The sequence below is a fragment of the Protomyctophum bolini genome (assembly GCF_963924005.1).
Source record: "Protomyctophum bolini genome assembly, chromosome: 4".
NCBI lineage: Eukaryota > Metazoa > Chordata > Actinopteri > Myctophiformes > Myctophidae > Protomyctophum > Protomyctophum bolini.
The window spans coordinates 39,422,253-39,437,270 of NC_137865.1; the positions used below are offsets into that span (position 1 = coordinate 39,422,253).

Below are 15,018 nucleotides of genomic sequence, written 5' to 3' on the forward strand. Positions count from 1 at the left end.
TGGAAGATTTATAACAATTTATTTCTTATAAAACTGCCTCAAAATAAAATAGAGCAAATAAATATAGAAATATAAATACTTTCATAGCAGATATTGTTGTTATTGTTAACAAGGCATTGAAGCATAGCATTATTTGGTGACGTATTCACCAAAACCTTTTTTTGCATAAATCCTTTGCATATTGTTTGTCGTCATAATTTCTAAAAGCAGTATAGCAGAAAAACAATATGTCTAGATTATACGATATGCCCTTATTCTATTGGCTTTATCCTTTCAGGAGAAAAATAAATAAAATAAAACAAAACATGAGTAAGCTATTGCCATGACACCAGTCTCTTGCTCTTGCTAAAATAATTATCTAAAGATGGGTTTCAAGCCATGGAAATTTAGGTCAAAATATTGCATAATTTGTTATCAGTCTGAAGAGGTTATTTCTTGTCTCTGAGATGTCATGATCCTGACTCTTAAGTGCATGCTTAAGCCTACTTCATACTCCGTAGTAGCGGCAGTGTCGCTTTCCGGAAATCTGTTCTTTTTCAGCGAGCGACGCCATTGTGCCACACGGCAGTGGCGTGCACAGACATTTAGAGGGGCAGGTGCTCAAGTGAAAAAAAAGGGCACCTTGTGCAGCACATTTTGGGGCGGGAACCCATTTTGGTGCTTTAGCTATTGAAAAATAGCAGATCTACAAGCTCATACCGCGCCACCGAGTGGCGCGCTACGAACTTGTAGGTCTGCTATTTTTTTTTAATAGAAGAACCACTGACATAGAAACACAAGCTTTAGATTGTGGGGGCCTAAATAATATAGTAAGCGTTTTTTATCAAGATTTGATCAATGTCACCATGGTCCACACACTACAAATTAGGAAAAAAATGAATGTATTTATTTTTAAGAGCACATTGCCAAAAGGGCAGGGGGTGCTCTAGCACCCCCTAGTGTCTATCTGTGCACGCCACTGCCACACGGTATAAAGGAAGCTTTAATAATCGTCTCCACGGCTCACTACTTCTTTGCAGGTGGGCCTGAGTAAAATGGTGTGCTCATACTGCGCGGTGTAGCTGCCCTTGGTGTCGCAGAGCGGTGGATATGGGTCTATGATGCCAAGGTCACACAGGTTCTTAAGCGCCATCAGGTACTTGCTCTCACCCAGGCGGTCCAACCAGCGGCGACAGAATGCCAACGTCCCAAAGTTCTCATTGATCACGTTCAGCAGATGTTTAGCCCTGGGTAGCCTGCAGTGCCACGAGAGGAAGACAAGGAGGACAAATGAGTCCTAATCAAAAATGTAGATTGCTTATTTATGGACTTTAGCTAGCACTACATTACGTTATGCTCTCGATGAGAAGAAAAGGGTCCCCCACTGTCTTTCACTTATAGAGCAGTGGTTTTATTAGATGACAACGTTTCGGTCTAAACGACCTTCATCAGGTGATACGACCTTCATCAGGTGATACGACCTTCATCAGGTGATACCTGATGAAGGTCGTTTAGACCGAAACTTTGTCATCTAATAAAACTACTGCTCTATAAGTGAAAGACAGTGTGCGATACGCTTTTCTTCTCATGATTCGCATTTGGTTGCCGGCTCCGACGCACCTGTCCTTGGAGTGCACTAGGCCTTTTCGTTACAAAGTTAAGTACAAACAAGAATGCGACGAGCACGTCAACCTAAAAATACATTTTCTAAATCAATAAGGTGCTTCAAATATCGGCACCGATATGAGACAAAGGAAGGCAGCAGTTCCGACCTTATTGGCACGTGTCCTACATTGAAGTTTTTCATGTAATGCGAACACTCCATGTCGTCATAGACGGCCCCTCTCCCTGTACTGCCAAACGTCTCGATGGCGTAAGCCTCACCTTCCTGCGGGGCAGGAAAGAACACACTCACCTTTTGGCAATCAAACTCTGAAATCAGGGTTAAAGCCCCATTTATACTTGGTTGTACCAAAAATAGGAAATAGGAGATCTACAAGAGAGTACTGTAGATCTGCTATTTTCCGCATGCAACTCCGCCGTACCACGCAAAAAAATTAAGCATGATGCACTTTTCTTTTTTAAATCATAGACATTCATGAATACAATTCATTCAATCAGAGTACAGTATACAAACATGAGATCAATAGAAAAGATAAGAACAGAGTCCACACACTGTTACTTCCTCGCACAGTTTATTGCAAGATTACAAGATTAATGTTTAAGTTTAAGTATCTTCATCAGGATCAAAATAGTATCATAGGATAAGATTTAATCCTGAAGGAGTTTGGCGATCGAAGCGTTGATCTTGTGACCTTGCAATAAAGAGTGGGAACTGGGATGAAACAAGCACTATGTGTCCACATAGTGCTTGTTTCAAGTTTTTTTATGCTAATTATACATTATCACACAATGGAAGAAAATACATTTTGCATTTAATGGATTCCCTGATTGATTATTAAGCCTAGAAGCCCTATTTTCTTCCACAAGCCATATTTAATGAAAGCTGTGTCCACACACCGTTATAGAAAGGTAATCACACAACGGGCATAATGAAGAGGTAATTGAAAGAAGAAAAATGACTCGAGCAAATCTTTTTCCAGGAAGAACTCTGAGAAAATTGATTCAATAACTCAAGATGTCAGTATAGTCGACATGCTGCTGTGCATTGTATTAAAGACAGGAGTGCAGTCTGTTATGTGAATTAAGTTGCCGGCCTTCACCAGTGTTTCTGCATCTCTATCAGCACGTGGCTGTAGGTGGGGGTCTCTGTGGTATTGGCTGATAACACTGCAACACCCTCTCTCGCTGCGCTGACAATCAGTCAAAGTGCTAGCAGCCTTGTGGCACGCCCCAGCTGCCACTCTCCCATCATCACACAGACGACAGTAATGGCTCCGTTACACCAACACACTCCCAACAGGAAATATCAACATACACAACGTTGCCACATCAGCAAAGCCCCCAACATCACCGTCACCACCCTCCACTCTCCTGGAACCAGCAGGTAAAAAGCTTGACTCAGCAAGTCAGCAGCTTGACAGTTAAAATTCTCAGTTCTGTCCAAATAGCGGCTGTGTACAGCTGTGTGTGTGGTTGTGTGCGTGCGTGCGTGCGTCACCTCAGTGATATGTACTTTGACATTTTGTGCAGAAAGCCATGTATGGGGTTTCTCTTTCCTGAAACACAGGGCCCACGAATGCCCACGATGCAATGCTTTTACGGTGCAATTACTTTAGGGCCTGTGTTGCTATACTTCATGGTATCTAGTGACTTCATGAATGGTGTAATTAAAGTGCGCCGACTAAGGAGCTGCCACAGCAAGTAAATTGGAATCACTTGTCCACGCCTTGACCGTAACCCTAACCAGCCACAAGTTCTTCGGATTACACTTAACATTTAAAACAGGATTATTTCTATTCAAGGTCAGACCGCACCGGTAAAAAGATCAACCGAGTCCATGGCCTCATTCTCTGTTGCAGAATCCATTAGCGGAATCCCAAGACTCAGCAAATTGTCAAAGAACCATCCCAATGCATTTGACTAATATAAGCCTCGTTAAAAGATAACGTTTAAGATTTGGACATGAGAGCATATACAAACCTCCATCCTGGTGGCTTCCCCACCTTTGACAATAGGAACTGTTTTGCCTGAGTGTATCCTGTACTGTCCAATAGAGTGGCCATTGAGATTCCTAATCGGTTTCACTGTAGAAAGGAACGAGTGGAAAGTTTGATAAATACGAGATGCCGTCTAACGTGTACATGACGAAAGAGAGATAAATGACTCCGTCTTCACCTTGATATGTTTTACCGTCAATCTCCACTTCGTACGACTCCATGACCTCCTGAATGGTCTCGCCGACGTCACATAGGCGCACATCAATCCCCGCACACTGAGGACAGAAGAGGTGTTTACACTTACATGGATGCATAGCATTATTCTTCACCAGCCAGAGTAATCTCCGGCAGGACCATTTGTGATGCCTATAATTTAATCATGCTAACAGGCAGGCGGGTCTTAGAGAAGTGCCTTACCTTGATGCCAGTGTTAGTAGCATCTCTCACAGCCTCCAGCAGCCTGTCATACTTTGGATTGAAAGTGACTGTGAAGGCACAGTCTATTATTCTGCCTGGAAGATCAAGCACAGTCATTATGTCGAAGCTGTTGTGGGGTAATTGATTTATACCAGTGAGTCTCAAACATTTTTATATAAAAATATATGTAATATGTAACAAATTGTTACATATTAGGCTACGGACCCTCCCATTTGAACATTATTTTGTGCCAGGGTCCCCGATAAAATAACTTATTGTTGTAGATTAGATGTATTACTGAATTCAGTACAGAAAAATTATCTATACTGTAGGACAGGTTGAGAGAGTGAAACCTAAAGTAATTATTCTAAGTTATGAATTTTCTCATTGGACTGAAGCAGGTGAAATAACAGTGAAGTTTACCACTTTCAACTTTGTATCCATATTTTGGGCATGTCAATAAAGTCTGTTATTTTAGCTATTTTCAAAGGGGAAAAAATGCTTCTCCTGGAACTCCCTCAAGACCACCTGAGGGTCCCTGAGTCCCACTTTGAGAACTACTGTTTTAAAGTTTTAGAGGTGGCTTGCTCAGTCAGTCGATGCACGTCGGCAGCCATGTGTTCCTTGAGGCAGGTTCAGATCCCTATCTCTGATGAAAAATAGGAACAATCGCATCCCAATATAAGTTTCAAAGCTTATTTTCGATGCATCACAGCAGCAATCACAGGAACAAATGTGTTTCAGCTCTTCTGGCCTTCGTCAGCGTTTCTGTCTTCGCTGCCCTTGGTTTTCTGTCTCTCTACTGTACACTCTACTGTACACTGACTGACCTATCTGGAGATAAAACATAAAACGCCAAAAGCGAGTCTTATTCAGCAGCCATTTAAGGTGACAATGACCATAAAAACGGGGCTGTTCATTTTATAGGAGCTATTTATAATGTTAAGATTGAGATTTCTGCAATAACCTTTTGACAATGAAACGACACTACATTTGATCTAACATCTCTCCTATCGAAAATAATCAGATTTTCTTTTACATCACATATTCATGTTTATTCTATTTGTATGATTATATTCATGCATATTCTATTTGTATGATTACATTCTTTGTTACACCATGATGCATTTCCTTGTGTTTTTAGCCCCACAAAACAAATAGCTGTACAGTATGTGGTTTAATGGAGATCAAAGTTCTCTAGTGAGCTGTGAAGATACTGGTTAAGCCCTAACCACATCAAACCTAATCATGCAACTCCTTGGGTCCAAACGGTTGCAAGGAGTTGCATGGTGACCCTTTGGTGTGGTTTGGAATAGAAAAGCGTAATCTTTTTGTATATAAAAAGGTTAAAGTTCTATAGTCTCTCTCTATATTGTGATAGTAATCATTGCTATAGTGTATGTTCTGAAACAGTGGTGTCCCCGTCTCCGCAGTATTCCAGTTATTAATATTCACCATAACGTTCTAAGGATGTATTAACACCTCGCCTCAATGCTGTGTAATGTTTGTCTTTAGTTCAATGGTTGTTTTGTAAACGCCATTGACAATGAAGGGAAAATGTACATCATAATGTACCTCATTACGTTATGTTGTCTCTTTATTGTTAATGGTGGTTGGCACTGCTTGTTTTACATAACCATTACATCACCTAATCAACATGAGTTAGGGCCTGGGCCATGGCTCAGTGGTCCAGGCAGCTTGGCTGGTAATCCAGTCTGGCAGTGTGCCGCGGGTTAGACTCCCAATCCTGACGGCCTTTACTGCATGTCTTCCCCCCTCTCTCTCTCCCCATTTCCTGTCAGCCTACTGTCTGTCCCTCCATAAGAAATATATTAAAAAAAAAACATGAGTTAGACTTTAATATATTAGCGCCCCTCACTTCACACAGGTGTGATTTTTTTCCTCCAATGCATGGCTTTTGAAGATTACGTCATATGGCAGCCACGTCTATAGGGTTTTTAACATTTGTTAGCACTCATGGCAATCGTTTGCCAGCCAAGTCTATGGACTTTGAGGATATTCCAGTCCTATTCATTTTGTGCAGGAAACAGCAGAATACATAATTTCATTCAATTATGTTGCTTGAATATAATAATATTTTATTTAATGAGCGCTTTTCAGGGTAGTCAATACTCATTAGATTAAATTATTGTTTCAATTCATCCGTGAAATGAATAAATGTCCTTGTATATTGTGTGTACTAAAAGTAATTACAGGCATCACACAGAGTTCAGTGGAAACAAGGCGTAAGACTAGCGAGTATTATGTTTTATGTCCGAACTCACTCACTCTCACTCACACACACACACACACACACACACACACACACACACACACACACACACACACACACACACACACACACACACACACACACACACACACACACACACACACACACACACACACACACTTGAAGTGTTTTGAGTCTCTACCCTGAATAGCCTATCTGCGGATTCAAGAATGGCTCATTCTCTCAGAGCACACATAACCCGGTATTAGCTGGACTGCATTGGTTACCCATCAAGGCCAGAGTAGATTTTTAAATCCTTTTAACCACCTTTAAGGCACTTCATGGACTGGCCCCACTGTCACATCATCGACCTTTTAAATCCTAAGGATAATGTGAGACCCCTCAGGTCCTCGGATAAAGAACTTTTAAAAATCCGCAGTGACCAAGTTAAAGACAAAAGGTGATAGGGCCTTTGCAGTGGTTGCCCCTACCTTGTGGAACGCTCTGCCCTTGCCTCTGAGAAATTCCAAGTCAGTTTTTAAAAGCAGTTTAAAAACCATGTTGTCACTTGATTTCCTGGTCCATTTGTTTTGTCTCCATTTTAAATCTTTGCGTATTGATTATGACGTATGTACATATGCATGTATGTATATATCTATATATATATATGTGTATGTGTACATGTGTACATTTACATGTGTATATGTACGTATGTGTATGTACGTGTTTGTGTGTATATATATGTATATATATATTTCTTGCATTATTTTACTACTATGTTTGTTTTAACCTGATTGTTTTATATTGTGTGACTGTTCAGCACTTTGTAACCTTGTTTCGAAAAGTGCTCTATAAATATATGTACTTACTTACTTACTTACTAACTCATAACCTATAGCGAGCATGCATTTTTCCGATGCGAATGCAATTTGGAATGGCAATCAAAATATTCAAGTGCGAGTGTGTGTGTGTGTGTGTGTGTGTGTGTGTGTGTGTGTGTGTGTGTGTGTGTGTGTGTGTGGGCCAGCTGCTGTTCATTATCAATTGTGGAATTGGGTGGTCATTGACTGCCAGATTTATTTCACCCAAAGCCTGGCAAGGGGAGCCTTGCCAGGCCTTTTCATCTTACTTTTGCAAGATATGTTTGAGTGGTGCTCCAACCACTCCAAGGAACAGCAATGTATATGGGACTATATACCCGATGTTTAGAGTACCAGTAGGGGCAAAAGTGGTGCTGTTGTGCCAGAAACAGAGAGAGAGAGAGATAGTGTTGCACTGTTGCCTGCTAATTACAGAGAGAGAGAGAGAGAGAGAGAGAGAGAGAGAGAGAGAGAGAGAGGCAGGGGGAGAGGGTAGTTGCAACACTCAGTTCACACGTGTGTGATTTTTTTGTAACTCATTTCACAGGGAAAACAATATTACATTTCGAGCTTCATGCGTTCTCCAGTTATAGCCATTTGAAAACAACATGCCTCACTGAGAAACACAGCAGAAAATAAAACACCTGAAAAAATAAATAAACAGGAAGCGTGGGTACATACTATTTTAACATTATTGACTTATACGTCTCCGGTGAGCTGAGCACCAATTGTCTCTTTGTCTATAGTAGAAAAATAAGCTTCAGTGTGCAATGTGTGTGTGCGTAACATTTTTATCAGATAAAGAATGGATGTTAAACAAAAGTGAGTGTACAAGAGCCTTTTATTTACCATTGGTTATTTTGTTTGTGCACGATTTTACAAAAAAGTGTTACTTTTTAAATTCCTTTAAAACAAGCCAGTACTGTTCGGTACCTTCCATGCATTTGCACAGGAACTTCCTTGTTTATGCAGGCAGTCGCTACTTTCTTGTAGAACTACTTAGACATTATTCTCGCAATTACATTTATATTAAAATCGTTTTAATTGGGATGTCTGCCTCCAGGCAAAAAGGAGGAGGTCCAAACCTGTTCTGAGGACGCTATGGGTACTATGGGCACATCTAAGATTCCATGCGCGGCCAAAGGAAGCCGACTCCCGACGTCTTTTCCGGGTTTTTAGACAGCTGGTGGATGGAAAAGAAGCTCCACCCACGTGGCAGGTTGCCGCGTCGGCCAGATTCCCGGAAAAGCTTGCCCTAGCGGCAACCTGCCGTGTGGGTGGAGCTTCTTTTCCATCCACCAGCTGTCTAAAAAAAACGGAAATTACGCAAAACACAGCTTCTTCTGTCCACGCATGGAATCTAAAGTGTGCCCAGGCTGACTGCTAGAATCCTGTTTTCACCAGACTGACTGGGGGATGTTTAAAGAGGCCGCTGGGAATAATGTCAACGAGCTCTCATACTCAGTCACTGGTTTTATCGATACGTGCAGAGACGACATAGTTTTAAGAAAAGACAGTTTGGTTCTATCCCAATCATAATGGGTACAACTACATGAACGGGACGCTGGTTTCAGATCCGGCAACGTGGCAACGTGCAACGCAACAACAAGCACCACCCAAGTCCCAAACTGTTCAACCCCTCTACAACGACCGCAGCCGGGCCAGGGGGACTACCACAGTATCAAGAACAGCACCACCCAAGTCACAAACTGTTCAACCCCTCTACAACGACCGCGGCCGGGCGAGGGGGACTACCACAGTATCAACAACAAGCACCACCCAAGTCCCAAACTGTTCAACCCCTCTACAACGACCGCAGGCGGGCGAGGGGGACTACCACAGTATCAACAACAAGCACCACCCAAGTCCCAAACTGTTCAACCGCTCTACAACGACCGCAGCCGGGCGAGGGTGACTACCACAGTATCAACAACAAGCACCACCCAAGTCCCAAACTGTTCAACCGCTCTACAACGACCGCGGCCGGGCGAGGGGGACTACCACAGTATCAACAACAAGCACCACCCAAGTCACAAACTGTTCAACCCCTCTACAGCGACCGCAGCCGGGCGAGGGGGACTACCACAGTATCAAGAACAGCACCACCCAAGTCCCAAACTGTTCAACCCCTCTACAGCGACCGCAGCCGGGCGAGGGGGACTACCACAGTATCAAGAACAGCACCACCCAAGTCACAAACTGTTCAACCCCTCTACAGCGACCGCAGCCGGGCGAGGGGGACTACCACAGTATCAAGAACAGCACCACCCAAGTCCCAAACTGTTCAACCCCTCTACAACGACCGCGGCCGGGCGAGGGGGACTACCACAGTATCAACAACAAGCACCACCCAAGTCACAAACTGTTCAACCCCTCTACAACGACCGCGGCCGGGCCAGGGGGACTACCACAGTATCAACAACAGCACCACCCAAGTCACAAACTGTTCAACCCCTCTACAACGACCGCAGCCGGGCGAGGGGGACTACCACAGTATCAAGAACAGCACCACCAGGTTCATTATCAGCTTTGTTCATTACGTGACAATAAAGCTGATTCTGTGATGTCCATGTTGCAATATTTGTTAACCGTTTTAGAAGGCAGGCACTTGACTTTGTGACTCACTATGTTTCTTAGCTGTCCACAGCAAGGCCTCTTGAGGCTATGGCTTATTGCTTTAGTAGACATCTATGACGGGGCGACCCACTAGCCAAGTGCGTACCACATTGGCTCTAATACCTGGCTGACAGCGAGTCCCATGGGGGCCGGGCCATTTGCTGTATGTCACCCCTCTACTCTCTCTCTGTGTGTTTCCTCTCTCTTCAGTCTCGACTATTATATCTATTAAATAAAAGCTCAGAAAATCCCCCTGTGCCTTTTCACCCAAACTATTCACATATCTCCTGTCGTGGAATAAACACATTATGCAACAAGGCTTTCCAAATATAAAGATTCTGAAATGCTGAAGCCTGCAGCAGTCGAACTAATTGTTGAAATAAAAAATCACACCCGTTCAAGACCCACAGGGACGAGCCTAGGGTTCCGGCCCGGTTCCGGCGAGCCTGCATGCAATATGTGTGTGTGTGTGTGTGTATTAGGCTGCGCAACAGTGACAATGCTATTTTTGTGCTCAGACAGACCCAGCCAGCCAGCCAGGGACAGACCCAGGGACAAACAAAGCTGTCTATAGGAGTGGTTGCACCCCTTAGTGAGGGGCACTCTTATCATCATATATGATTGGTCCACACCTTTCCGTTCTACGTACTTTGCTCAGCCAATCAAATCATCGCTATGGGGTGATCAGCCAAACAAATCATCGCTATTATTCACACAAATACACAAAGCTGGACATAGGAGGGCGCTAGCCCCTCAAAAACCAATACTGATATTTTACGATATTACATTTTTGAGGGGCGCTAGCTTTGACAAAAGTGTGAGGGCGCAAATTGTGATTGGCCGGAATGAGATGATGTATGATGATGTATGATGATAAGAGCACCCCTCACTTCACACAGGTGTGATTTTTACGTGAATATTGGGCGATAACATCAGGGGGGCAAATTTGTCTTTGGTCCTTACCATTGATGTGCGTTCCAAAGTCGATCTTGGTGACATCGTCGTAGCGCAGCACAGTGGGGTCTCCAGCGTTGGGGGTGTAATGAGCGGCGCAGTGGTTGATGGAGCAGCCGGTTGGGAAGGCCAGGCCGGCATTTAGCCCGTCCTCTTTGATTAACCTCCTGGAGCAATCCTCTAGCTTCTCACTGCCGCGCAAAGATAGCAGCCACAAAGGGACAAAGCCATGACAAGGACAATGGAACAATCATCACGGCACACAATACATAAAGCACACAGTACACACCATCAAATCTGGAGTGTTCGTTTAACTCCTGAAACCTACACTTTCATTATTAACCCATTTAAACCTCGAAAGCATCTGTGTCATTTCTGCGTGGGCTATTTAAAAAAATTGCAGACATGCGATGTACAGTACTTGTGGCTTGTACATTTTTGAAAATCTGTGAAAACGCTTGAAAGTGTGAGAACTACTGAACTAGAAGGCATTTTGTAGAATTGGTCTCAGGTCTTAATGCGTTAAATGAACCGTGTAGAGGTAACGAAAATAAAATGAACAAAACACCACCATTTAAAAAACTGCTCGTTGCAAGCCAGGTCATTGAACCGCAGAAACCTCAATAGAGGTAATAATGTACTATTTTCAGCATGCTACCAAACAAAATCAGGCATTACGATGCCATCAAGGGCTGGAAAAAAAGATATATTTTTGACTAAAATCTCATATTTAGTCGACTAAAACTAAACAAAAACATTTCAGATGACTACAATGTGACCAAAACTAAATAGGATTTTATTCAAAAGACTATGACTAAAATCTAAAATCAACACTGCGTCTCTCTCTCTCTCACCAGATGTCAATCATGGTCATGCCCGGTTTGATCCAGCTCCTGACGTAGGTGCGGACCTGCCGGTGAGCCTCGGCCGCCTGCCGGAAATCACTCCACATCTCCTCGTTGGCCTCGTTCAGAACACGCTTCTCATCGCTGGTGGTCCGCCATGCTGCGCTGCGCCTGGCGGGGGGGACATATACAGTACGCAGTGAAGGAAGTAGTACTCGCATATTTCTACTTAAGTAAAAGTATCTATGTCGCAATGTGGAAATACTCTGTACTGTAAAAATTTACTTGAGTGCAAAGAGTATTGCCATGACATCAAATGTCCCATTTCACACGTTTTCAAATGTATATACAAATTATTATTTTTTAAATAGCAGATCTACAAGCTCAGACATTTTCAAATAGGAAAAGTATACTGTATATATAGGGCTGAAGTGGAAACTTAATGTATGTTTTGTAATAATAACCAAAATATAGTAGGCCTAATTTATTTAAGTTTTCAAATAGTGTAGTAAAAAGTACAATATTTGCCTCTGAGATGTAGTGGAGTAGAAGTAAAACTATTACAGTACTTGAGTACATATACTTAGTTACCTTCCACCACTAGGCAGGTGTGAGAGGAGGTGTGAAGTTTATTTTCTCATTATGCAAATGTCCTGTAATGACGGTATGGTATCCGTGCACAGCTAGGCACATTAACACAGAGGTATACTGTCAAAGTATGCTGTCAAACGTAAGGTGTGAAGAGCGAGCGCACTCAGTGACGCAGTATAATAATAATAATAATAATAATAATAATCTTTATTGTCCCGAAGGATATTTGTCTTCACAATCTGTTCAACACCCACATCAAAAACAACACAGAGCACATTACACAAAGACAATACAAAAAAAACATGAGGTCCCCACTGTGTACAGAACCATCCTATCGGCAGGGCAGTTTGTTTAATGCCGCGATGGCTGAGGGGACAAAGCTCCTACTTAAACGGACCTTTTTTCCATGGCAATGTTCTGTATCTTTGTCCAGATGGCATGAGGTTAAAGAAGCGATACAGGGGATGATCAGTGTCATTTGATATCGAAAGTGCTAGCCGTGTGATGGCCTTATTGTATACGATGTGGAGGAGACCACACAGAGACCTACATACTGTATGAGCTGAAGAACATCTCATGCTGTGCATGTTGTAATGGCCAGAGTGAGGGACAGTGTGGAGGTCACATGCGTTGCATACCCGTCTTTTGATGGGGGATATTCACACTCCTCTCCCTTTGGAAAGTCTCCGTGGGGATAGAGCTCACAAATAGGAACTGAGGGAGGGTCAGTCTGTCCCTTCACTGCCCCAGTTAGAAAAAAGCACAGAAGGAAACAGTACAGTAGTTAGCCTTTGTACAGTACTATTCAACACATGGACGTTTGATATCAGCATGCGCGGCAGGGCATGCTGATAAGTTAGTTACACAGTGCATCGCAAAAACACATGCAGGGTCATTCTCAGTTCAGTCATTTGGTGCATTTTATTATCAACAATACATTGGAAAAGCTGCGCTGTGAAAATGTCGACATGTGACCGTTTTATATTCAGAGAACTGGGAACTGAATGAACTCTGAGTGAACGTCTCTGAGTGCATAAGACTTTCGTACTGGATGAACTGAAAGAGAATTGATAGCAGTAACACTGCAACATTGCTTCTCTCTGAAGAAAGGAAGAGAGAAATGAAAAGGAACACATTCTCTCATTTGGCAGATGAGAAAGACGGTGATGCAGCAAAACTTACAGCGTTTCTTTTTCTTCTTCTTCTTCTTCTTTTTCCCTGCAGAGTTCTCCCCTTCGTCTCCATCTGTTGAAAAACGTCACTTGTTTCGATGCAACTTTTTGAGGGTGACCATTCTGACCAACATTGACAGACCATAAAGAACCACACTGTACTGAAAACTGTCCAAAATGTAGCCTGTATGCTTTGAGGGAACTTAATCCTCCAGTGGAACTGTGGAAATGGTGGAAGATTAGGAGATCTAGAAGAATTACCTTCATCTCCATCCTCCTCTTTCTCCTTGTCCTCCAAAGCTTGCTGCTCCAACAGTTTCATCACATCCCCAACACCTCCGCTGTCTCCGTTCCCCTCAGCCTCATTTGTCCCTGCTGCAAAGTCACACACTTACACACACACACACACACACACACACACACACACACACACACACACGCACGCACGCACGCACACACACACACACACACACACACACGCACGCACGCGCGCGCGCGCACGCGCGCATGCATGGATGTGAACGCAGATGCAACATGCATGCACGCACACACCTCACATACAACAGCCCAACAATGCACACACATTGCATGTGTGCACTCACACAAACAAACAAACAAACAATTAAACAATCAAACAAAAACGCACACACGCAAACACACAGTATGTGAGTAATCTTGGTTCCTTCTGAGTCTTTTCAAGCAAGTGCATTCACTGACTGTGATCAGAACTTGGCAGAGTCCATGCATAATTTGTTTCTATACCTTGGCAATCAATATCCCCAAGGGCATATGTACCATGCCATGCAGCATTATGACAGAGAGCGTGCTTGTTGCCAACAGTTGACACACAGTTGGGTTACGTTCAGCAACTCAGAATTTCACGATTTACCATAATGCCTCATGGGTATAGGCTGAAATTAGTATTCATGCCAATGGTTGTCATCAGATTGCACCAAAATCTCAAAATGTATTTTACAGATGGCACATGGTCTAAACTCTAAATGAATGTATACAACATGCATCAACTCTTGAATAAAATATATTTGAGTTGTTTTAATATGTTGATCCAATTACAGCATTATTGTTGCATTGAGCAAATTAGCTATCCCAGTTCCAGATGAACAGTTTTGTCTTGGCCCCTCTCAGCAGGACCCATCACTTTCAGGTTTGAGCCAGACAGCGCTGGGATAGTATAGTATAGCAGCCCCCTCTGAGTCTGACAGGTTGAAAAGTCTCCTGTCCCGCATAGAGGATGCTCTTGTTCTATTGCCTGGCACAGGATGGGGGACCAATGTTGCGCTATTTTTTCCCTCTGTGATTTTCAAGATATACAAAGTGATGCATCTCACCTAATGCGGTATTCTTGTTCCTCTTCTTTTTCCTCCTCCTCCTCTTCCCTGACTCCGAGGCGTCGGCGTCTTCTCTCTCATCGTTCAAGTCGTCCCCGTTGAGAACTTCAGGCTCCGCTTCATGTTCCGTCCGAGGCTCCGCCATGATCAGCGACTGAGAGATGAAGTGACGCATAATAAGATGCTGGGAGCCTCCAGTGGTCAGAGCTGAAACTGAAAGTGCATGTGCTGCTGCTGGAACTGGAAGGATCATGCTGCTGAGCCAATAATGTGCGAATTAAGAGAAGACAATCTCTGTGCAACAACTTGACCCGAATAGAGGGAGAAGAGAGACACTCCCTGTCGTGGGGAACTACATTATTTTATCATCAAAGGAACAGTG

At 43.2% G+C, this 15,018-nt stretch overlaps 1 protein-coding gene across 2 annotated transcripts; it reads right to left on the minus strand.

Annotated features, from left to right (window-relative positions):
• Window positions 1-2: 2 nt before the first annotated feature.
• LOC308314224 (methionine aminopeptidase 2-like) lies at window positions 3-15,008 on the minus strand. 2 transcript variants are annotated; one of them, XM_080761728.1, is made up of 11 exons: window positions 14,637-15,008; window positions 13,549-13,662; window positions 13,298-13,360; window positions 12,754-12,856; window positions 11,534-11,695; window positions 10,689-10,870; window positions 4,017-4,111; window positions 3,778-3,874; window positions 3,583-3,686; window positions 1,752-1,867; window positions 3-1,235 (listed from the first exon to the last, which is right to left on the minus strand). In XM_080761728.1, exons 1-11 carry the CDS (start codon window positions 14,887-14,889, stop codon window positions 983-985), a joined length of 1,542 nt encoding a protein of 513 aa, XP_080617854.1. In that variant the 5' UTR covers window positions 14,890-15,008; the 3' UTR covers window positions 3-982. The 2 variants fall into 2 exon arrangements, with proteins under 2 accessions (XP_080617854.1, XP_080617853.1); XM_080761727.1 differs by having other exon boundaries at window positions 13,549-13,677.
• Between the last annotated feature and the right edge of the window lie 10 nt (window positions 15,009-15,018).